This window comes from Macaca thibetana, chromosome 4 (assembly GCF_024542745.1).
Source record: "Macaca thibetana thibetana isolate TM-01 chromosome 4, ASM2454274v1, whole genome shotgun sequence".
Taxonomy (NCBI): Eukaryota; Metazoa; Chordata; class Mammalia; order Primates; family Cercopithecidae; genus Macaca; species Macaca thibetana.
Genome location: NC_065581.1, coordinates 42,816,374 through 42,839,522, shown reverse-complemented (window position 1 = coordinate 42,839,522; position 23,149 = coordinate 42,816,374). Strand labels below are relative to the sequence as shown.

At 50.7% G+C, this 23,149-nt stretch overlaps 3 protein-coding genes across 8 annotated transcripts in view; 2 read left to right on the top strand and 1 right to left on the bottom strand.

Moving 5' to 3' along the window:
• The window catches only part of CCND3 (cyclin D3), a 230,009-nt gene extending 221,533 nt beyond the window's left edge, over window positions 1–8,476 (top strand). Inside the window, exons 2-6 of one of the 3 annotated variants that reach the window (XM_050789486.1) lie at window positions 1,692–2,007; window positions 2,877–3,092; window positions 6,046–6,205; window positions 6,746–6,882; window positions 7,332–8,476. In XM_050789486.1, the coding sequence (XP_050645443.1) occupies window positions 1,810–2,007; window positions 2,877–3,092; window positions 6,046–6,205; window positions 6,746–6,882; window positions 7,332–7,499 (879 nt within the window). In that variant the 5' untranslated portion in view covers window positions 1,692–1,809 and the 3' untranslated portion in view covers window positions 7,500–8,476. The remainder of the gene's footprint in view (window positions 1–1,691; window positions 2,008–2,876; window positions 3,093–6,045; window positions 6,206–6,745; window positions 6,883–7,331) is intronic. The other 2 variants (XM_050789487.1, XM_050789488.1) reach the window with 2 other exon arrangements.
• Window positions 8,477–10,033: 1,557 nt separating this feature from the next.
• BYSL (bystin like) lies at window positions 10,034–21,904 on the bottom strand. Its single transcript, XM_050789470.1, has 7 exons — window positions 21,293–21,904; window positions 15,515–15,677; window positions 12,831–12,969; window positions 12,334–12,467; window positions 11,529–11,689; window positions 11,255–11,357; window positions 10,034–10,715 (listed from the first exon to the last, which is right to left on the bottom strand). The coding sequence occupies exons 1-7, from the start codon at window positions 21,558–21,560 to the stop codon at window positions 10,370–10,372; spliced, it is 1,314 nt and encodes a 437-aa protein (XP_050645427.1). The 5' UTR covers window positions 21,561–21,904; the 3' UTR covers window positions 10,034–10,369.
• MED20 (mediator complex subunit 20) overlaps window positions 21,771–23,149 on the top strand; it is a 17,562-nt gene continuing 16,183 nt past the window's right edge. For 2 of the 4 annotated variants that reach the window (XM_050789502.1, XM_050789501.1), the window contains exon 1: window positions 21,971–22,116. Coding sequence is in view for 1 of the 4 variants with exons in the window: in XM_050789499.1 (XP_050645456.1) it covers window positions 22,103–22,116 (14 nt within the window). In the remaining 3 variants the exon portion in view is untranslated. Of the gene's footprint in view, window positions 22,117–22,640; window positions 22,743–23,149 lie in introns of those variants that run through there. The other 2 variants (XM_050789499.1, XM_050789500.1) reach the window with 2 other exon arrangements.

Below are 23,149 nucleotides of genomic sequence, written 5' to 3'. Positions count from 1 at the left end.
AAAAAGCTTACAAAACAGTTTGTGATGATTCCATTTAAAATGTGTGTTTATTCATAGAACAAAGATTACCAAATAAACATTGATATATTAAAGGGTTATTACTGGATGGCAAATTGCAAATGATTATTTCCTTTTTTTGTGGCTTATCTGCATTTTTGAAGTTTTCTACAATGCAAGAGTATTTTATGATATTAAAACTACAATACAATTTATTATAGAAGAAAGAATAATTCGGCCAGGTGCAGTGGCTCATACCTGTAATCCCAGCACTTTTGGAGGCCGAGACCGGCGGATCACGAGATCAGGAGTTCGAGACTAGCCTGGCCAACATAGTGAAACCCCGTTTCTACGAAAAATACAAAAATTAGCCAGGCATGGTGGTGCGTGCCTGTAGTCCCAGCTACTCGCGAATCGCTTGAATATGGGAGGTGGAGGTTGCAGTGAGCCCAGATGGCGCCACTGCACTCCAGCTTGAGCAACAGAGTGAGGCTTCGTCTCAAACAAAAATAATAATAATAATAATAATAATAATAATTAACAGAAAATGGTTGGCACAGAACTTACATCTTCTACATAGTGTCATTTCTCTAGTTACTTCCTTAGTAAGGAAAGAGACACTTCCTTAGTGTCTCCTAAGTCAGGAGGACCTCAGTAGGGCAGGGATCCTCTATAGCCTCCTCCCATTTGGAGCATTATTGGAGGTCTTTTGTCTGCTTCTTGGTCAAGGGAATCCAGCTTCCGGTAAAACTACAAAGTAACCAAAAGTTTGGGAGGTGGAAGAAATGCAACCGGTAGATCTCAGAGTCTGTGGGAGAAACTGATTCAGTGAGAATCTAGTTTTTCCGTCCAGTTTCTCCAAACAGAAACTAAGGCCGACTTTAGGGGCTTGTCCAAAGCTGGGCAACCAACTTGACAAGGTGAGGAGGCCTTGACTCCATGGCCTTTCCGTTCTGTTATATGCTGATTTAGACTAAAGCTCTCATACTTTAAAGTGCACAGAAATCTAGTTAAAATGCAGATTCTGATTCAGGTTAGGGGTGGGCCTGAGAGTCTGCATTTCTAACCAGCTCCCAGGCGATGACCATGCACGGGACAGGTCTGGGATCACTGTTTAACTAGCAGTGGTGTAGAGCACAGAATCTGGAGCAAGAAGGCCAGATTCCCAATCCTAGCTCTGCCACGGGCCAACCGAATGACAGTTGCCTCGGTTTCCGAGTTTTCGTGAAGATGTAGTGAGTCATTACATTGTGAGGCTTTGGAGCAGTGTTCACTAAGAACTGACTCTGACATTATTTATCGCATTCCTTAGAGCAAGCAGCCGGTGAAGTAGGGTTTGACGAATGAATAAGTGAATGAATGACCTTTGGAGAAAAATTCTTTCCTGGGTGACTAGAGTCCGAGAAGCAAAATGGGAGGGCTCGTGGGTGGGTAGGAGGCCCACCTCCTAGAAAGTTCTCTGCACCCGGTGGTCCAGAGGGCCCGGAGTGCCCGGAAGCCGGCCGGCTTGCGCTCAGCGGCCCAATGGGGCCGCGGGAGGGAGGGGAGAGCGCCCAGCCAGCCCTTTCCGTCCGGGGCGCCGCAGCCCCGCCCCTCGGAGCGTTGCGACGTCCGAGCATTCCACGGTTGCTACATCGTCGCGAGGGGCGGGGCGCCTGTCAGGGAAGCGGCGCGCGCGGGCGGCGGGCGGGCTGGGGATCCGCCGCGCAGTGCCAGCGCCAGCGCCAGACCCGCTCTCCGCGCTCTCCGGCCCGTCGCCTGCCTTGAAACTCGCGAGCCCGCACTCCCGCCCTGCCTGTGCGCTGCCCGAGTATGGAGCTGCTGTGTTGCGAAGGCACCCGGCACGCGCCCCGGGCCGGGCCGGACCCGCGGCTACTCGGGGACCAGCGTGTCCTGCAGAGCCTGCTCCGCCTGGAGGAGCGCTACGTGCCCCGCGCCTCCTACTTCCAGTGCGTGCAGCGGGAGATAAAGCCGCACATGCGGAAGATGCTGGCTTACTGGATGCTGGAGGTACCGCCCGGACGCGTCCCCCTCCCCCACCGCTCCCGGGTCTGGACACACCGGGGCCGCCCTGTCGGGACATCGCGGTCCCCACAGCAATCTGCAGGATGCTCCGAGGCTAAGACCCCCGGGGCCTGGCCTTCCACTAGGGCACCCTAGCCAGCTGCCTCCCTTGCTTTCCCGAGCCCTAATCGGCTCCTCCCAACTGTGAGTGCCAGTCACTTGGCACCGTAACTGTGCCTCTCTTCGGGCCGAGAAAACGGGACCAGGGACATCGTCTCCCCTTCGGCTTCTCACAGCGTCTCCCACTTCCCTCCCCCTCCCGGCCTTCTCCGGAGAGCGCGCCTGGAAAACCCTGGGCTCGGCCGCCCCCGCCCGGGAGCCGGTTCCTGTGTCTGTCGCGGGGTTCTGGCGGGGAAGGCGATGGGGGTGGCGCGCGCCCTGTTCCGGCCGACAGGGAAATGAAAAGTGCGGGAGGCAGTGGCAGGAGCCTCCTCCCTTCCCTTCGGGTGTGTGCAGTGGTGGCGGTGATGGGGGTGAGGTCCCAGCTCTCTGGCTACCATGGGTGACCCTTGCGTCCCACTTCCCGTCGCTGTGGGGGAGGGGAGTCTCCGTTTGGAATCCTTCTTGAGGAAGGGCTCCTTGACTTTACCACCCCCACCCCACCAAGGGGAGAGGGGAGGAGGCCGCGCAGAGGAAGTGGGGGGCGTCACCTTGGGGAGGGCCCATCCTCCTCCTTTATTGGTCCTTGTCTCTGTAAGTAGCTTACCCTCTCTCCCGTTTTTGCTCCCTATCCCACCTCACTTCAGCGCCCCCACCCCCGCGCTGCTGTGTTCCCCACGCTCCGGCCCCAGCAGTGACTGTGCGCCCTCCCCCAGGTATGTGAGGAGCAGCGCTGTGAGGAGGAAGTCTTCCCCCTGGCCATGAACTACCTGGATCGCTACCTGTCCTGTGTCCCCACCCGAAAGGCGCAGTTGCAGCTCCTGGGTGCGGTCTGCATGCTGCTGGCCTCCAAGCTGCGCGAGACCACGCCCCTGACCATCGAAAAACTGTGCATCTACACCGACCACGCTGTCTCTCCCCGCCAGTTGCGGGTGCGTGTGTAACTCCCCCCACCCCCGACACATACTGTCTCCCCACTTTCCAGGAAAAGGAACGCTTGAGATATCAGAGGCTTTCTGCTCCCTGGAGAGGGCGCAAGGCGATCAGGACCTTTGGGAAGGGAATTAGGGTGGAACAAACGATGGGGCAGTGTGGTGTGATGGTTAGTATCACTCCCGCCCAGGCTCGAGCTGCAGTCAGGCATTAAACGCCCTCCTGACCTCCAGGAGATGCCACTCCTTCCTGGTCTTTCCCTCAGATAGCAACAAGTCAAACTGCATGTCTACACTCACTAGTACTTTGCCTCTGGGTTTACGCAGCCACCATGAGTTATTTATTGGCAGCAGAAGGGCATGCCTGCACACCCCCACTGGAGTAGGGGAGTGGAATGTGCTTCATGTGGGGGAGGGGGTTTGCCTTGGTTGAGTCTTTATCCTCATGTGGACTTTGTGATAGAAAAACCTCCCAGAGCCAATTAAAGCCAGGCTCTGATTGCTTTAAGGAAGGGCTGATGTATTTCATCCCACCTTCTTTGCTTCCTCTTATATCCCGGAAGAGACAGCTTCTTCCTAATCCTTTCCTGTCCTCATTCTGAGGAACTGGAGCAGCTGCTTTGGGCCTGGTGGAAACAGCTCCCTCTACCCCCCTTAGCCAAAGGCCCAAGCTGAGGGACAGGCAGGGAGGTGAGCTGCAGCTGCTTCCGATGTGATAATGGTGCCCCCTCCCCCGGCCCGCCCTCTCTGACCAAGGTCTTTCATAACCCTGTGGGGAGCTGCTGTCACTCCTGTGGTTTGGGAAGTGGCTCCCTGGGCCTCTTGCTGGAAACTTGGGCTGGGCTCAGACAGGGCAGGAAAGTCACCGGTTCTGTCCCGCCTCAGAAGGAGCCTCAGTCCCGGGGAGCTGCTGGATCTGGAAGAGGTTATTTAGGACATGCAGATTGTCTCCTAGGGGGCTGGGGGGAGAGGGTGGGTGAGCTGGCACTTTCTTCCACCTTGCTCTGTGGCGGGCCAAGTCTTCTGCTGACCCTGAGAGGAGTCTCTGGGCCCCATCTCCCAGGGAGGAGGGCAGCAAGCAGGCTGCTGTGATTGGCTGGCAGGGAAGCCAGGGTACTGGGGCCCCCGACTGCTGTGAGTCGAGGAACAGGATTCCTCTTCCTGCCAAGTAGCTCAGAGATGGGAGTAGGAGGCCAGAGTTGGGAATCCAGGAGACTCCACAGCTCTTTGTGATGAATCTGGTAGTTTTTGGCAAGTCTGAAGGTGGAGCTAGTTTCCAGGGCCAGAGAGCAAGATGTTTTTGGAGGGGTTGGGGCTGGAAGGTAGAAGGGGAACTTCCTTTTTGTGAAAAGATGGAGGTGGTGTGTGTGCCCACATATGAGGGTTTTTCAGTGCAGGCAAAAAGTACTCTTCCCTTTGTCTGAGCTGGGTGTGGAGTGCCCAGAAGTCTTCCTAGAAGGTCAAGGTTGGAAGGGACCTCTGAGAACTCCAATTGGTCCATATCCGTGTGCAGCAGAGGAGGCTGAGGCCCAAGGAGGGAGGGAAAGCTCCCTGCCTCAGCATCGCACTGAGCAGATGAGTGTAGAACCTGGGTCTTCTAGCCAGACCAGGTTGCCTTAAAAGTCAGGGATGTGATGGCTGCTGCCACCCACTGAAGCTAAGCACTTGCAGGGGTGTGTTCTCCACCAATTAACACTGGGATTCTCTGGTTGCCTGGATATGGGGAAGGGTGGCCACCTTCCCTCAAACATGACCCCTTGCCTCCCCATAGGGAGAGTCCCACCCCCAGTTGCCTTCCAGATGCTTCCTTAGAAGCTGGGTCCCTTCTGTTTACTGCTGAGTTAGGAGTTGGCTCCTGGGACAGTCACTGGGAGTAGCGTTGTAATTTCTCTGCCTCACTTCTGGCCAGGCTGTTTTCTCTGGGGCTCTTTGAGGGTAGGGACTGATTTGAGAGGCTGACACCTAAGCTGGGGCCAAGACAGAGACAGCTGTGGCTGGGGCCTGGAAGAGGTTGGGTGGGGTTGCCATTTCTGCCTCAATAAGGAGTCAAACCCACAAGTTCCTTCCTGAGATAAAACAATGAAGAAATCCTGATGTGTGCAACTCAGAAATGGGGCCAGGTCTGGGAACCCATGATGAGTGGATTGGGGTGAGGCTTCCAGGGTTCTCCCAAAACCTAGTACTGGCAGGTAGGCTTGGGTAGGTGAGGATAGGACTTGATCCCTCAGGAATCATTTGGGGCCATCCTGTCTAGCTTGGCCTCCGCCTATCCTCCTGAAAGTCAAGTGGCATGGGGCACTATGGGTTCCAGCTAAAGGGGGTGGGGTGGGGTGCTATACCTCAGGACCTGTCCCTGATATCCTACCAAGGGGATGTGGCTTGGGTTGGGCAATCTCCCCTTTGAGGAACCTCAGAAAAGGCTCAGTGGCTGTCATTGGAGGAGTCACACTCCCTCCTGTTGATTCAAGAGGTGTGGACTTGGCTGGGATGCAGAGTTGCAGGGGAAGCTAGTGGTGATCTGCCCTTTCACAAATCCTTGGGGTTGGGAGAGTCTCTGCTTCATCCCAGAGGAGTCCCCAGTTCATAATGATGCTGTGGTATCTGCTGCTTCCGTCTTTCAGCCCTGGCTGGAGAAATCCTCAGAGCCCTGAATGAAGTCAGGAGAAGGCCTGATTATTGGCCCCTTAAACATAACCAGACAGGATTAAAAGGGATAATCCATGTAAAGTATGTTGTCTTGGCACCTAGTAAATGATCAGTAAGTGCTCAAAGCACATGCCCCTCCTCTTCCTTGCCTTGAACTCCATGGTGCCTGGCCCTAAAATCAGAAACTGAGGTCTTGGGCTTTAAAAGTTTGATGGGCTTCCCTGCCTATGAGACTTTGAGACTTCTGCTTTACTCCTTCCTTTTCCCTTCTCCAGCCACTGACCCCACCCTTTTCCCCCTTTTCCAGGACTGGGAGGTGCTGGTCCTAGGGAAGCTCAAGTGGGACCTGGCTGCTGTGATTGCACATGATTTCCTGGCCCTCATTCTGCACCGGCTTTCTCTGCCCCGTGACCGACAGGCCTTGGTCAAAAAGCACGCCCAGACCTTTTTGGCCCTCTGTGCTACAGGTAAGAGCCCTGTGCACATTTTTGCCAAATTGGAAAAATCATTAGACTTATAAGGGTGAGAGGTAACTAGGAGATTCTGGTTTATACTGTCAAAATTAATTTGTGAAAATTACATCCCCTCTGAGCCCCCAGTCTCGATACAGAAAAGCAGGTCATAATCAGCTCTATGGGATCTCAGACCCCTCCAGTTTGTAGGAGGGACACCGAGGGTATAGAGAGAAGTGACTCGCCCAAGGTCCCACAGTGAACATGTTGGGAACGGAACCCCTGTCTCTTGGCCCTAGTTGTGTTCCCACACTAGGGAGTGTCTTGTCTATTCCCTGGACCTATGGAAACTGGCAGTTGGTCCTGATCTCTAGGAAAGATACTCTTTCCTGTCTTCCTCCCTTGCCGATATCTTGCCCCACCCACTGCTGGAGTTTTCTAGCATGTCCTCTGCTCTACTTATGCTGCCTGGCACTTTCCGAGGAGTCGGAAGTCCATGCTGGCTGTTATCCTTCAGGTTTCCTCATCTCATGGTTCCCTTTCCTCCTCTCCAAGATTATACCTTTGCCATGTACCCGCCATCCATGATCGCCACGGGCAGCATTGGGGCTGCAGTGCAAGGCCTGGGTGCCTGCTCCATGTCCGGGGATGAGCTTACAGAGCTGCTGGCAGGGATCACTGGCACTGAAGTGGTGAGTGCTGGGCAGCTGGGCAGCAGCCTCTCCATTCATATAGTGCTATGCCCTGAGCCTCCAGTAGAGGGAAACCTCCAACCCCAACCTGGTCCTGAGTCCTGGTTTCACAACCTTGGGGCTTTGTGGCTTTTTATCTCCTGCCTTGGTCTGGAGAAGAGCAAGTATCTTGGGTGGGGTGAAGGGCACTGGCCCTAGGGGCTCTTTTCTTGCCAAGTGGTGTGCTGGAGTGGGGGTGGGGGATTCGGTGTCAGATGCAGGGCTGCTCTCACACTCCCTTGCCACATCCTCTTGCTAGTTTCTGAGAACTGAAGAGCGATTCCTGGGGCTGGGCTGTGGCCTAACCTCCCCAGACTTCCCCATGTGTTGGGAGCTGTCCTTCCCCTGCACCTGCTGCCAGATGCTATGGGGGGGAGTGTTCAGTCCTCACTGTTCTCCCATGTTCCCAGGACTGCCTGCGGGCCTGTCAGGAGCAGATCGAAGCTGCACTCAGGGAGAGCCTCAGGGAAGCCGCCCAGACCAGCTCCAGCCCAGCGCCCAAAGCCCCCCGGGGCTCCAGCAGCCAAGGGCCCAGCCAGACCAGCACTCCTACAGATGTCACAGCCATACACCTGTAGCCCTGGAGAGGCCCTCTGGAGTGGCCACTAAGCAGAGGAGGGGCCGCTGCCACCCACCTCCCTGCCTCCAGGAACAAACCACACCACATCTGAAGCCTGAAGGGGCGTCTGTTCCCCCTTCACAAAGCCCAAGGGGTCTGGTCCTACCCATCCCCGCAGTGTGCACTAAGGGGCCTGGCCAGCCACGTCTGCATTTCGGTGGGTAGTCAAGCTCCTCCTCCCTGCATCTGACCAGCAGCGCCTTTCCCAACTCTAGCTGGGGGTGGGGCAGGCTGATGGGACAGAATTGGATACATAACGCCAGCATTCCTTTTGAGCGCCCCCCACCCCTGGGGGCTGTTTTCAACTGCCAAAATGCTCTAGTGCCTTCTAAAGGTGTTGCCCCTTCTAGGGTTATTGCATTTGGATTGGGGTCCCTCTGAAATTTCATGCATGATAGACACATATGAGGGGGAATAGTCTAGATGACTCCTCAGTACTTTGGAGGCCCCTATATAATCCGTGCTGACAGCTGCTCCTAGAGGGAGGGGCCTAGGCCTCAGCCAGAGAAGCTATAAATTCCTCTTTGCTTTGTTTTCTGCTCAGCTTCTGTGTGATTGACAGCTTTGCTGCTGAAGGCTCATTTTAATTTATTAATTGCTTTGAGCACAACTGTAAGAGGACATAACGGGGTCCTGGCCATCCCACAAGTGGTGGTAACCCTGGTGGTTGCTGTTTTCCTCCCTTCTGCTACTGGCAAAAGGATCATTGTGGCCGAGGAGCTGCTACAGCCTGGGGTGGGGTCATGCCCTCCTCTCCTGTTGTCCCTCTGCCCCATCCTCCAGCAGAGAAAATGCAACAGGGATGCCCTGGAGGTGGCTGAGCCCCTGTCTAGAGAGGGAGGAAGCCCTGTTGACACAGGTCTTTCCTAAGGCCACAAGGTTTAGGCTGGTGGCCCAGGACCATCATCCTACTGTAATAAAGATTGTGAAATAAAACTGGCTTTGGCTTCTTGGATTGGTGTGTGGGTTAAGTCTATTTCTGGACTGTATGAGGTAAGGAGGCGGAAGCCAGTGGTCTAAAGCAGGGATCATTGAGCCTTTTCTGTAAAGGGCTGGATAGTTAGGCTTTGCGGGCTATATGGTCTCTGACCCAAATATAATCAGTTCTGCTTTATAATGTGACCTATGTGTTCCTGAAAATCACTATGCCATGCAATTTGCACAATAAAAACCACAGGTCTCATGGGAAAAATGGGGCTTGAAGCACAACACTCAAATGAGTGACACATGTTAAAAAAAGGATAGCTTGGTTTTTACATGTCAAATGGTTGAGAAATACATAAATATTACAATAAATACGGCCTTTTATCTTGAAGACATGCACTTTGCTTTTGGAAGTGGATGTTGGAAGGGTTGCTCAACACAGGTGGGCAGCTAAGTGAGGTAGCTGGTACATGTTCAAGTGTGAGTTTTGTGTACTAGTTAGGCTTGGTTCAGCTGGGTACAGTTTCCCATATTCACCTAATGTTTCTCGAGGATGAAATCATACACAAGCAAACATTAAGCCTGCGTTATGATCAAACTGTTCCCAAATATATTAAATGGGTTGGAACAAATGCACAATTTTGGAAGCAAATAAGGGTTATAGCAGGATTATACTTAACTCTGCTGTTGTAGCACAAAAGCAGCCACATGAAACATGTAAATGGGTGAGCATGGCTGTTCCAACAAAATTATGGATGCTGAAACTGGAATTTCATGTAATTCCTACCTATCACAAAATACTGTTAATTTTTTTCCCCATTTAAAAATGGAAAAATCATTCTTAGCTCATGGGCCACACAAAAACAGGCACTTGGGCTGGGTGCGGTGGCTCACGCCTGTCATCCCAGCACTTTGGGAGGCTGAGGCGGGTGGATCACCTGAGGTCAGGAGTTCGAGACCAGCCTGGCCAACCTGGTGAAACCCCATCTCTACTAAAAATTTAAAAATTTGCCAGGCGTGGTGGCACGCACCCGTAGTCTCAGCTACTCAGGAGGCTGAGGCAAGAGAATCTATCGAACCCAGGAGGCGGAGGCTGCAGTGAGCCAAGATCATGCCACTGTACTCCAGCCTGGGCAACAGAGCGAGACTCTGTCTCAAAAAAAGGGGCACTTGGCCGTAGTTTACTAGTCACTAAAGCTTTCATTGGCTGAAAAGCCAGAAAGGGAGCCTGTTTGATGCTAGCTCTGATCTAACTCTTCTTGGGCCCAGCCTTATTCTCTGGCCTTTCTTGACTGTATCTCTGCTTTCCTCAAGTTTTCTCTTGTAGTCCTTTCATCCACAGCTGACACATGACCATCTTTGGACAACCTGCTCCTGGCTGCTGCAGCCTGTCATGGGAGAAGGCAGAGGATGTGTCCCCAGGTGGCTAACAAGGTGAGTGTAGCCTGGAGAAACAAGCTTGGAGATCAAGGGAGGTGGCTCCTATATAAACGGGACAAGAATGTCCTCCATCTTCCAGATACTAACAGGAGTAATGCCCACCTCCATTTACTACACCAAACACAGAGGTTCAATAAATACCTGCCTTTGCCTTTATCCACAGTGACCTGACACAATAGCCATAGAAAAAGTACTCACACCAAGCCCCAGCTGGGGACTGGGAATGCCAGTGTATGGTATAAGTTGGCTCTCAGAACTGAACAGGGGTAAGGGCCTAGAATGGAAGAGGGAACCAGCCAGACCCTCAGTCCTTCCTGTCCTGGACTGGAAGCCACAGATGTTCCTGTGATCTGTCACTGCCCTGATCTGGGTCTTTAGCCATTAAGGTTTGGTGTCATCTTCAGTCACCAACGGGGGTCTTGGTGTCCTTCCAAACCCCTTTGGCCAGGACAACTGACTGTTTTCTCACTCCATGGTGATGGGAACATCTTCCACATCTCGGGGGACTGCGCTCTGAAGCTCACGCCTGATTTCGGGGGATAGCTGTGGATGGGGCTGCAGCCGGAGCAGTTCTAAGAGGGCCTCTTTCTGGTCTGTGGCCAAGTCGGCCTTGTAGCGCTGGACCAAAGTCAGGAGGCACTGGTGCCAGAGCACAGGCAGTTCACGCTTCTCTGTCCGGAACCCCAGGAAGTGGAAGACTAGGGCATCCAGCACCCGGTAAGGCAGTGCATACTTCTTATCCAGCAGCAGTCGCAGGAAGATGCTGTTGGCACCACTGTATTCCATCTCAGCAATTTTTAGCATGGCCGCGCTAGTGGGAAAGGGAGGTGGGGTAGAGTTAGCGGGGAAAACATTGGAAGAAGGATCCTACTTCTCCCTCTGTGCTTTCCCCCTTTTTTCTTCCCCTCTGCTGGCCCTTACACTATGGTATTCCCCAGGGACCTTCTCACCTACCCAATCGTATTATACTCGCTTGACTTGAGTCACCATCTCTACAGGGATCCACCCAAATCTCTACCTCCAGCATAGACTGCTTGTTTCAGTACCCAACTAGAGTATGGTCCAAACATCTCAACGTCTCCACCCTAACTACTTTCTTCCTGTGTTTCCTACTCATTTGTTCATCTATTTACTGAGTACTTTCTTTATACCAGGCACTCGGGCCCTGTTGTTGCAGAACTTACATTTAGGGGGATAATGATACACCTACTCATTGGCTTAAATAAGCACAAACCCAAGACTATCCTTAGCTTCTTCTCCACTCTACCCATCCCCAAGTCCTGGCAATTCCACTATCTGGATATCCACTGACCAGCCCCCACCCCGCCGCTCCACCCCCAGCAACGCTACCTGGAGTGCAACACAGGGATGGAGCACTTGGTGATGATGCTACCCACAATGATGGCTTCCCGGAGGGTGCAAGTGCCAGACTCGCACAGTGGAATCAGGACCCCTGGGGAGAGTCAAAGGGCAGTCACTATGAGCCCAGGATGAGAAAAAGGAGTTACAGTAGGAAGCATTCCCACCCAGCCCAGGGACAGCTAGCAATTTCCCACACCAGGCCTGCTGTGTTCCCCATAGAAGCTCCAGCCCTTCACTTTCTTCCCTGCCTCTGGGATCCCACCTTTGAACCAGGCTCCAGGTTTGAAAAGGGCCTTCTTGAGAGCCATATAGAGATGGAAGTTGAGTCGTTTGTATTCAGCAATGTCATCTCGTACTCGCGGGAGCAGGACAAGGTTGTAGAAGCGCTGGGCCATGCGTTCCTTCAGGTTAGAGGCAAAAATCCTAGTGGGAGTTAAGTCGGGGAAGTTTCCAAGTCACACGACAGTCTGGACCCGGCCCATTAAATATCACCATGGATAGTGCATACAAGAGGTTTTAAAGTAAAATATGGGACCTTTCTTTCAGTGAGGGATGTGTGGGAGCTGTGTGCATGCAACACCCATCAGCTTAGAGAGAGAATAGGAGGGGCAATGAGATATATCCAAATGAGGAGTGCCGTCTGTCTGTGGGAGAGCCAGAGCTTGTGCAAACTGATGGCTACTCAGCTACTCTCCTTCCTCTTGCTATCATGGCTTCTCTCAATTTTGCTATCACTAGGGCCCTGAGCATGTCTGGACAGTCACAGACTTCTGAGGGTCCTGCTACAGGGTTGTATCCAGTGGCTATAAAAGCCTCTCCCCTAGAAATTGATCATGGAGGGCTGTATCCCAGTGGCTATAAAAGCCTCTTCCCCTAGAAATTCATCACAGAGGGTTCCTAACTGGCTAACTGGGTCTTGGCCCCAAAAAATGACACAGGAAAAGCTAGAAAAATGATGCTATAAAGTAGCAGAGAGGGCCCTGGGGCCAGAGGCAAGGAAAGCCTGTCCGTCCCAAGCCCAGCCTGCACCTATAGACCCAAGGCCTGCAAATCCCCATCTACTCTACCTGGTGGCTTGGTACATGGCGGCTGCAGTCCAGGCCTCAGGCTCTGTGACGTAGAGGATTTGTTCCCAGTTGGAGAGTGCAGGGATGATCTTAAATGCCTTAGGCAGTTTTCCACTGCGGTACTTAGATAATACCTAGGGATGAGGGAGGTAAAACAATCATTGTCATCCACATATGGCAAGCTTGCTGTGGGCCAGGAACTTGTCTGGGTGCTTTTAATATATTAACTCATTTCATCCCCACAATAACCCTTTAAGGAGGTGCCATTATTGTGCTCGTTTTACAGATGACCAGTGAGAGTTCCAGTAACTGACCCAAGGTTGCCAAGTCATTTACAGGCAGAGCAGGAATCTGAAACCACACACTCTGCCTCTTAGGTCTGTTTTCTACTGCCATGACTTCTTTAGTATGAGATGCAGGCAAAAGGCAAAAGCCTGTGGCGGGAGCCCACAGCCCCCAAAGGGGTCTTCCACTGTGGCTCCCCTCTCAGCTCTTACCTCCCGGACCCCCCTGTAGACTTCTAGGACCCGGGGGTCCAGCTGGGGCATAGGGAAGCCCGACACCTCTGACATGACTGTCTCAACCTCTGTCTGCTTCTCAGTCAGCTTCTCCATGATGATGTCAGCCAAGGTGCGCCTAAGAGGGGAAGTGCCAAGGGGAGGGGAGAGAGGAAGGAAGGAGCACTGTGGTCACTGTCCAGGAAGCTCCAGATTCCCCACAGTCCCTTGTGAGCACTGACATACTGCGATCCTGCTGGGATGCGCAGCTCAGAGTTCCCTCTCTGTGCCCATTCATCCACCACAGACAGAATCACTGCAGGGTGCAAATGAACTGAAAGTCATTCCATTTAGGACAAAGCTGGCAGTTGTATGGAGGTTATTATGAATCTCAATTCTGAAATCAGTCTGCCCAGGTTCAAATCCTGGCTTACCCACTCCCTGTATGATCTTGGGCATGTTACTTTACCTCTCTATGCCTCTGTTTCCTCATTTGTAAAATAGGGATAATAACGGTACCCACCTTAAAAGATTAATGGAAGGATTAAATAAGTTAATGTCTGTTCATTACTTGGAACGGTCAGTACACAGCAGTGTATCTATGGAAGTATTTCTAAAACTGATTATGTTCTTTTCAGCCTCCTTAAACACAGTATTGTTGGGTATATCAAACATTATCTTAATGATTCAGCATTACTATCACCTTGAGCTGTCATATAATACCAGTGCCTTCAGAGGCTGCTGAAGTGTATTTATTTATTTTTTTTTGAGACAGAGTCTAGCTCTGTTGCCCAGGTTGGCATGCAGTGGTACCATCACGGCTCACTGCAGCCTCTATCTCTCTGGCTCAAGCGATCTTCCTGCCTCAGTCTCTCAAGTAGCTGGGACCACAGGCACATAGCACAAGGCCCAGCTAGTATTTTATTCTTTTGTAGAGATGGGGTCTCCCCATGTTGCCCAGGCTGGTCTCACACTCCTGGGCTCCTGCCTTGGGATCCCAAAGTGCTGAGATTACAGGTCTGGGCCACCATGCCCAGACTGACATGTATTTAAAGCTCCTCAGTTGGGTGCAGTGGCTCGTGTTTGTAATCTCTGTACTTTGTGAGGCTGAGGGAGATGAATCACGTGAGGTCAGGAGTTTGAGACCAGCCTGGCCAACATGGTGAAACCCCGTCTCTACTAATAAAACAAAAAGCAGCCAGGCGTGGTGGTGCGCGCCTGTAATCCCAGCTACTCGAGAGGTTGAGGTTGCAGTGAGCTGAGATCACACCACTGCCCTCCAGTGTGGGTTACAGAGTGAGACCCTGTCACAAAACAAAACAAAAAACAAACTGCTCCTCTTTTCTGAGGTCCTACTCAACTTTTCAGTCCCAGAGTCAGTGCAACACTTATAGGACATGGAAACTTACGCAGACATGGCAACTGGGCCTCACAGCCGTCAGGTGGGGTTAAGAGTCAAACTCAGGTTTTTGAAAGTCTTAAGTTAAGATGCTTTATAGTACCTTATAATGTGCCCCCAAACTAAATGGCCTCTGATTGTTGAATTCATGTGGATCTAGGCTTGCTTTCTGAAGACGCCAGCTATCATTTCTTACAACTGCCAGAAGTTCTGATTACTTCAAGGAGCTTGTCTATTCTATTTACTGCAAGCTGGAAAAGCATTCTGCTAAATTTGTCAGCGTTATCAGTGAAGTAGGAGTTATGAGGTGCTGAATGAGAACCTGAGAGGCTCTCTGGTGGGACAGGCCCGAGTACGTATTTTGTGACACGTATTTCAACTGTTAGGCATCAATCTGGGAGAGGAGCTCATTTTCATTTCTTCATTCTGCATTTTCAAATAAGTTGCCACAGAATTTATCAGCCTCCTTGTCCTTTTACAGTACAATTAGCAATGAGAGATGCATTAACCCCAAACAATCTAAAGTATCAGGGACACCATTATGTTAGTATCACAGGGTCAGAATGAACTGGTTGAGGACCCTTATCCTAGACTCCACTCCCCACGGCCAAAATTTATGGGCTCAGGAGTTTGACCACAGGCAGTCTAAATGCCTGCATGTTTTGGAGCCAGCATTTATTATAGATGGGAATAAATTAGTGGTCCTAACTGGGAGCAGTCTTGCCTCCCAGAGGACATTTAGCAACGTCTGATGTCATTTTTGGTTTTCATAATTAGAGGGAAGGTTGCTACTGGAGCCTAGAAGGTAGAGATCAGAGATATCTACTAAACATCCTACACTGCACAGGATAGCCTCCACACACATATAAAATTACCCAGCCCAAAATGTCAATAATGCTGAGGTTGAAAAACCCTGGCTTAAATGAAGCTTAGGATATGAACACTTGTCCAAGGAAGTTGAGCTTACCACTAAAAAAACCAAGAATACCAAAACCAGATGCAATAGGATGGCTTTCCCCAGAGGTGTAAAACGGGCCTGGAGCTGTTTCCCTGGCAACTGGGCAGTTGTACAATAAATGGACAGAAGGATACAATGTTTTCTGAGGCTGGGTCATTCCCACTCACAGTGGTCTGCTGAGGATGGGCCAGTTTTGTCAAGGTGGTCCCCTACAACTAGCAACTCCAGGGCCCTTTCCTAAAGTAGGGAATCGTAAGTCTGCCAGGGAACTTGTTTTCCTGTGGGAACTTTCTACAAGCACCCATTATCCCAAATCCCCAGACCTACCTGGCAGGAGGGTTCTTGTTCATGAACATCTCTATGGCACGCTCATCCTCAGGGTCCACGACCACCTCTGCATGGTGGCCCACCCCTGTCATTGTGGCAGCCTTCTCCAGGGTGGGCCACTCCTCATCCTCGTCATCTGATCCATCCTGAGGCATTCTTGGACCTAGAAGAGAGGAGACTAAATGGATGAGCACAGCAAAAGGTAGCTGAGGGATTTAGTCAGTTTAACTTTAGTCATTATGTAGTACAGGCCTCACATGTGGTTGTGATAGACACAGGTATGTGCAGTGAAACAAATGAGGCATGCATTAGCTCCCTGTCCCCAGGGGCTTGCAATCATGCTTGAGAAACAAAACGTATACACAGGAAACAATGAGAAAGAAATGGCCATAAGTAATAGTTAACATACCATACTCAGTTATGTAGAAGGAACTTCTTTTTTTTTTTTTTTTGAGATAGAGTCTCACTCTGTCGCCCAGGCTGGAGTGCAGTGGCGCAATCTCGGCTCACTGCAAGCTCCGCCTCCTGGGTTCATGCCATTCTCCTGCCTGAGCCTCCCAAGTAGCTGGGACTACAGGCACCCGCCACCACACCCAGTTAATTTTTTGTATTTTTAGTAGAGTCGGGGTTTTGCCACATTGGCCAGGCTGGTCTTGATCTCCTGACCCCTAGTGACCCGCTCACCTCGGCCTCCCAAAGTGCTGGGATTACAGGCGTGAGCCACCGCGCCGTGCCTGTAGAAGGAACTTCTAAACACTGTACCCATGTTAACTGTTTAATCCTTACAAACCCAAGAAGTGGCCGGGAGTGGTGGCTCACGTCTGTAATCCCAGCACTTTGGGAGGCTGAGGTGGGCGGATCATGAGGTCAAGAGATTGAGACCATCCTGGTCAACATGGTGAAACCCCGTCTGTACTAAAAATACAAAAATTAGCTGGGTGTGGTGGTACGTGCCTGTAGTCCCAGCTACTTGGGAGGTTGAGGCAGGAGAACTGCTTGAACCCAAGAGGTGGAGGTTGCAGTGAGCCAAGGTCACGCCACTGCACTCCAGCCTGGCGACAGTGAGATGCTGGCAAAAAAAAAAAATACATAAAATTAAAAAAAAATAAATAAACCTTCTTACGGAACATTGGCAAAAACTTAAAAAATAAATAAATAAATAAATAAATAAATAAATAAATAAAAATAAACCCAAGAAGCGGATACTATTATTATACCCAGTTTCAGATGAGGACACTGAAGCACCAAAAAGTTGATAATTTGCCCAAGACAGGTAGTCTGGGTCTAGACTGCATTCTTCACCACTATTCTACACATATTAGGGTTTGATTATATGCCACAATGAGTGGTAGAGACGACATATGCACTTAGAGGATGAGTGGCGAGGACAGTTAGACGCTGGATGGGCAGTTTGGGAGCAGGCGGAGTGTGTTCCAGACGCGGAGAAAATAAGGCTTCGGATTTAAGTGTCTCCTAGGCAATAGCAATAAATAATGCTAGGTAGGTGGGAAAGGTGAAGCCAGACTGGAGGGCCTTTAAAGTCAGGCAGTGGAGTTCAGATTTCAATCCACCAGTCTATTTAAATAAATGAAGTTGGCTGGGCATGGTGGTTCATGCCTGTAATCCCAGCACTTTGGAAGACCGAAGTGGGTGGATCATCTGAGATCGGGAGTTCGAGACCAGCCTGACCAACAAGGAGAAGCCCTGTCTCTACTAAAAATACAAAAAATTAGCTGGGCGTGGTGGCGTGCGCCTGTAATCCCAGCTACTTGGGAGGGAGGCCGAGGCAGGAGAATCGCTTGAACCAGGGAGTTGGAGGTTGCAGTGAGCCGAGATCGTGCCGCTGCACTCCAGCCTGGCCAAAGAGCAAGACTCCATCTCAAAAAAAAAAAAAAAAAAAAAAAAAAAAAAAAAGGGCCGGGTGTGGTGGCTCACGCCTGTAATCCCAGCACTTTGGGAGGCTGAGTTGAGTGGATCATGAGGTCAGGAGATCGAGACCATCCTGGCTAACACAGTGAAACCCAGTCTCTACTGAAAATATAAAAAATTAGCCGGGCATGGTGGCAGGCGCCTGTAGTCCCAGCTACTCGGGAGGCTAAGGCAGGAGAACGGCGTGAATCCGGGAGGCGGAGCTTGCAGTGAGCCAAGACTGCGCCACTGCACTCCAGCCTGGGCGACAGAGCGAGACTCCGTCTCAAATATATAAATAAATAAATAAAATAAATGAAGTTAGTCCATTTAAATAACTTCCATTTTTGGAAGGCTACATGTCTGGGCATCTGGAAAGGGGGGCTAATAATCCAAGTGGGGAACTATAATGCTATGTATCAATAGGTCATTAACAACAAAGGCAGTGGCAGTATGTGATAAACGCTAAGGGGGAACAGACATTTTGTCTCCACGTGCCAACGATCTCCCAAATGTGTACTTTGTAGGTGGTTCTCCTTAGCGCCAGACCCTAACTCCAGGTGTCTCCTGTACAGCCGCTCTTGGATGACTCACAGTCACCTCAAATCTCACCTGTCATCAACTATATTAATTTTCTTTCCCTCCTAGGTCTATAATGCTAACCATCCACAGCTCAGTAAATGGTACCACTGTCCACCCAGTGCTAAGCCTGGGAGGCGCTCCTGCCTCATCCCTTGCCCTTACCCTCAACACCCAATCAATTCCTAAATCCTATTCAATTTTACCTCATAGACTGTCTCTCACATGCTTCACAGCCCCATCTAAGCCTAGATCAGCATCATTTCTTGCCTGGATTTATTCAACTGTCACCCACTCATCTCCATGTTTCTGACCTTGCTTCCCTCCAACTCATTTTCCACTCTGCAGACGGTAATCTTCCAGAAACACATATTTGATTTGATTAGCCCTATACTTAAAATTCTCCAGTAGCTTTCCATTCTTCCTATTGCTGTAAGGATGGTTTTTAAATCTTTTGCAAGTTTGCTCCTACCTACCTGACCATCATTCATTACCCATTAACCCAGTCATTCAGCAAACACTGAGCACCTACACTATATGTGAGGCACTGTTGGGGGTGCTGGCAATATATCCATGAACAAGAGAAATCAAAAGACTTTGTTCTATACAGCTTACATTCTAATTGGATGAGACAGTCTATGACCATACCACTCTGAACGCACCAGATCCTGTCTAATTGGAAAAGACAGACATAAATAAACATACAAATATACTGGGTTAAAATATAAGTACTATGGGCCAGGTGTGGTGGCTCATGCCTGTAATCCCAGTACTTTGGGAGGCCGGGGCGGGTGGATCACCTGAGGTCAGGAGTTCGAGGCCAGGTTGGCCAACATGGCAAAACCCCCATCTCTACTAAAAATACAAAAAAAAAATATTAGCTGGGCGTGGTGGCAGGCGCCTGTAATCCCACCTACTTACGAGGCTGAGGCAGGAGAATCACTTGAACCCAGGAGGTGGAGGTTGCAGTGAGTCGAGATCACAGCATTGCACTCCAGCCTAGGCAATGGAGCGAGACTCTGTCTCAAAAAAAAAAAAAAAAAAAGTACTATGAAAAAAGATAGGGCAGAAATATTGGGAGTATGGAGATGGAGTAGAGTGCTGCAATCGTAAATGGAGTAGATAGGCCTCTCTGAGAAAGTAACCCTACAAGTGTATGAGAACAAACTATCCTAGAGAGAAGGAACAACCAGGCCAAACGCCCTAATTTCCCATGTTTAAGGCACAATGAAGCCTGTATAGGTGGAGTGGAATGCGCAGAGGAAAGCAGTAGAAGAAGTCAGACTGGTAAAGGAGGCAGATCATAAAGCGCATTGTAGACCATTGTAATCCCCTACCTGTGGAGTGCTTTGTAGAGAGTATGAGATATGGCAGGGTGCAGTAGCTCACACCTGTAATCTCAGCACTTTGGGAGGCCAAGGAAGAGAGGATCACTTGAGCCCAGGAGTTTGAAACCAACCTGGGCACCACTGTGAGACCTCATCTCTACAAATAATTAAAGAATTAGCGGCTGGGTGAGGTGGCTCACATCTGTAACCCCAGCATTTTGGGAGGCTGAGGTGGGCGGATCACTTGAGGTCAAGAGTTCAAGACCAGCCTGGCCAATATGGTGAAACCCTATCTCTACTGAAAATACAAAAATCAGCTGGATGTGATGGCTCATGCCTGTAATCTTTGCTACTAAGGAGGCTGAGGCAGAAGAACTGCTTGGTCCTAGGTGGCAGAGGTTGCAGCGAGTTGAGATCGTGCCACTGCACTACAGCCTGGGCCGTCTCAAAAAAGAACAACAACAACAAAAAAAAGAATTAGTTGGACATGCTGGCACACACCTGTGGTCCCAGCTATGTGGGAGGCTGAGGTGGGAAAGATAGCTGGAGCCCAGGAGATTGAGGCTGTAGTGAGCTATGATTGTGCCACTGCACTCTAGCCTGGGTGACAGAGTGAGAGACTCTATCTCAAAAAAAAAAAAAAAGAAAAAGAAAAAAAGGAGAATATGAGATACTAACGAGGAGGCTACTGTGATAATCCAGGTGAGAGATTGTGGTGGCTTCAACAGGATGGTGTTCCAAAGCGGTGAAAAGTGGTCTGATTTTGAATATACTTTGAAGGCAGAGTCATCAGAATTTTCTTACAGATCAGATGTGGGGAGGGAGAGACAGAGAGAGGAGATGGGGCGGGGGAGAGAGGGAGAGACGGGGAGAGAGAAATAGAGGAGTCTAAAGTTTGTCTTGAGCAAATGAAAGAATACGCTACTGACGGGGAAGACAATGGTGAGAGAAGCAGGTTTGGAGAGGTCAGGATTTCTGTTTTGTACATGTTAAATTTGAGCTGTCAGATTTTAAATTGGAGTTGCCAAATAGGCAGTTGAATATAAGAATATGGATTTCATGGAAGAGGTCAGGGCTAGACTATAAAGTTAGGAGTAGTCACCCAAGAGATGGTATTTAAACCACGAAACTTGCCAGCACCAGAGAATATTTGAAGAGGTCAGAGGACTGAGGATAAGAGGTTGCAATAAGAGTCAGTCAAGGATACTGAGAAGTGAGGTGGCAGTAAAACAGGAGTGTTGATGTCTTAAAACCCAAGTAAGGATACTGTGGCCAGGAGGCCACTATTCAATTGCGTCAAATATTGCTTTAGATGAGATCTGGAAAACGGATGAAGCATCTCAGATGTCAACACTCCCTCCCTAGCGAGAAAATATCAAACGTCTTTCATCTCTCTCCCTCTTTGGCTGCTAAACAATGTGTTTTCTGCTCATAACACTTCCCATTCGTTTTTCAGTTCTCAACTTAAAAGGTCCTGCTGCAATCGGAGAAGCTTATCAAGACCAATGCTATTGTTACCAGGGAAACGACACTTTATCATAGAAAAATATTATTCTAAGAGTCTACTTAATTGACTCTCTACTGGGCTTGACTGTAAGGTCCTTAAGTCAGACGTGCCTATGTTGTTTACTTCTGTACCCAAACATTCGATAGAACTCCGAGCATAGTACAAAGCTCGTAGTGGGTATCCCATATATATTTACAAAACCAATGGATAAATGCTAGGGTGGAGCGAGCGATTACTGTTGGCCTAACTTAGGGGATGTGTAGAAGGGAGTGCCTAAAACTAGGAGTGGACGCGGAGGGCTCTGAACAGGGTTCAGTCTCCCATTCCATTACTTTTGCAAGTGTAATACGGACCCTTTGTTGACTCGAAGCAATTCCCCTGCCAGACACTTTTTAGCTGTCCACCCCGCCCCACTACTGGCCACTGTCTTCCTCGGATCTCATCCCAGACACTCACCCAGCCGCGTGGTGCGTTCCCGCGACGCCGCGGGCTTGTCCCCAGTCCCATGCTCGGCCTCGAGCTCCTCCTGTTGCTGCCGTGCTTGCTGCAAAATCCGCCGGCTCAGCCGGGGTCCCACATACTCTTCCTCCGTTTCTCCGGTCCTGCGACCCCGCCGCTTCTCTCGGACCCCTGCCCGCACCGCATTCCCAGCCAGGATCTGATCGGCCAGGGGCGCATGTTTTTCCTGACCCCCAACCCCACGGGCCGCCTTCAATTTGGGCATTTTTCTCGAAAACGTTGCCGCGGAGGTTCGCACGTGGGGACGGCGAAAAAGCCAGATTGCGCTTGCGCGGTGGACTCCCGGCTCTCAAGAGGCCACGCGGCGATCACAGCGCCCCCTAGCATTCGGAGGCCAGAAGCGCCATCAGCGCCGCCCCTCCCACTAAAAGAGCTCCCGGGTTCCGGAGCTGGACTCCCCAATATATTCACAGCCTTTAACGTTAGCTTCTCTCAACAGTGCAGTCTTTGAGTGTCGCTCTTAGCTTCATGGGTCTAGGCCTAGAGTGCTCAGCCAAACGAGAATGTCTGGATTTAGAAACCTGTGGGCGGGAATCCGCAGATGATGTCACTGGAGGTGTCACCGAGGGGCCCTGAGACCCGCCCCACTCCTTGGGGAAGGCGTGGACCCGGCGCTCTGTTTTTACGTATTTCCGGAGTCTCTTCCGAGACCGAAGGTTGTGTTGGGGAACTGAAGCAGTTTCTGTGGGCGGATAGGGAACCCTGCGTTTCTACCGTGTGATCCGGCCGCCTTCCTGGCCCGACGCCATGGGAGTGACTTGGTAGGACTGCAGGGGGTTTTGTGGGGCGGAGCTTGGAGTTGTGAAGGGCCGAAAAGAGGACCTTGACCGTGGTCCGCCGTCCCCTGGGAGCTGTCCTCGGGTTGTGTGGATGAGAGGATGCCGTGCGAGCCGCGGGTTCCCTGGCCTTGTTTCCTCGGAGATGCGCCCCTTCCTCTTGGAAGGCGGGAAAGCAAAGCGAAGTTTTTTTTTGTTTTTTTTTTTTTTTTTTCTTTAAGACGGAGTCTCGCTCTGTCGCCAGGCTGGAGTGCAGTGGTGCGATCTTGGCTCACTGCACCCTCCGCCTCTTGGGTTCAAGCGATTCTCCTGCCTCAGCCTTCCGAGTAGCTGGGACTACAGGCGCCCACCACCACGCCCGGCTATTTTTTGTATTTTTAGTAGAAATGGGATTTCACCATATTGGCCAGGCTGGTGTCGACAAAGCAAAGTTTTTTTTGTTTTTTTTGTTTGTTTGTTTGTTTTTGAGACGGAGTCTCGCTCTGTTACCCAGGCTGGAGTGCAGTGGCCGGATCTCAGCTCACTGCAAGCTCCGCCTCCCGGGTTCACGCCATTCTCCTGCCTCAGCCTCCCGAGTAGCTGGGACTACAGGCGCCTGCCACCTCGCCCGGGTAAGTTTTTTGTATTTTTAGTAGAGACGGGGTTTCACTGTGTTAGCCAGGATGGTCTCGATCTCCTGACCTCGTGATCCGCCCGTCTCGGCCTCCCAAAGTGCTGGGATTACAGGCTTGAGCCACCGCGCCCGGCCGACAAAGCAAAGTTTTTATCCCAGGAACCTATCAATGGTTGTGTACCTCATTCCCTTCTAGATTCATTTTCCTTCCCGTGAGGCCATAGTACTGCCCGCAATGGGACGTCAGGGTTGGAAATAGGGTCTTTGGACTGTGACCCACCTGCAGACAGGGTTAGAGGGAGTGGGTTATAAGCAATCAGGAAACAGTATTTTTAAAGATTTTCTTTATTTCTTTTTCTTTCTTTTTTTTTTTTTTTTGAGACGGAGTTTCGCTCTTGTTGCCCA

Coding starts and splice junctions, on each gene's coding strand:
- BYSL (XM_050789470.1), bottom strand. CDS start 21,560: ATGCCCAAATTGAAGGCGGCCCGTGGGGTTGGGGGTCAGGAAAAACAT. Junction 15,678..21,292: donor GGAACGCACCACGCGGCTGG/GTGAGTGTCTGG, acceptor CCTCTCTTCTAG/GTCCAAGAATGCCTCAGGAT. Junction 12,970..15,514: donor AACAAGAACCCTCCTGCCAG/GTAGGTCTGGGG, acceptor TTCCCCTCTTAG/GCGCACCTTGGCTGACATCA.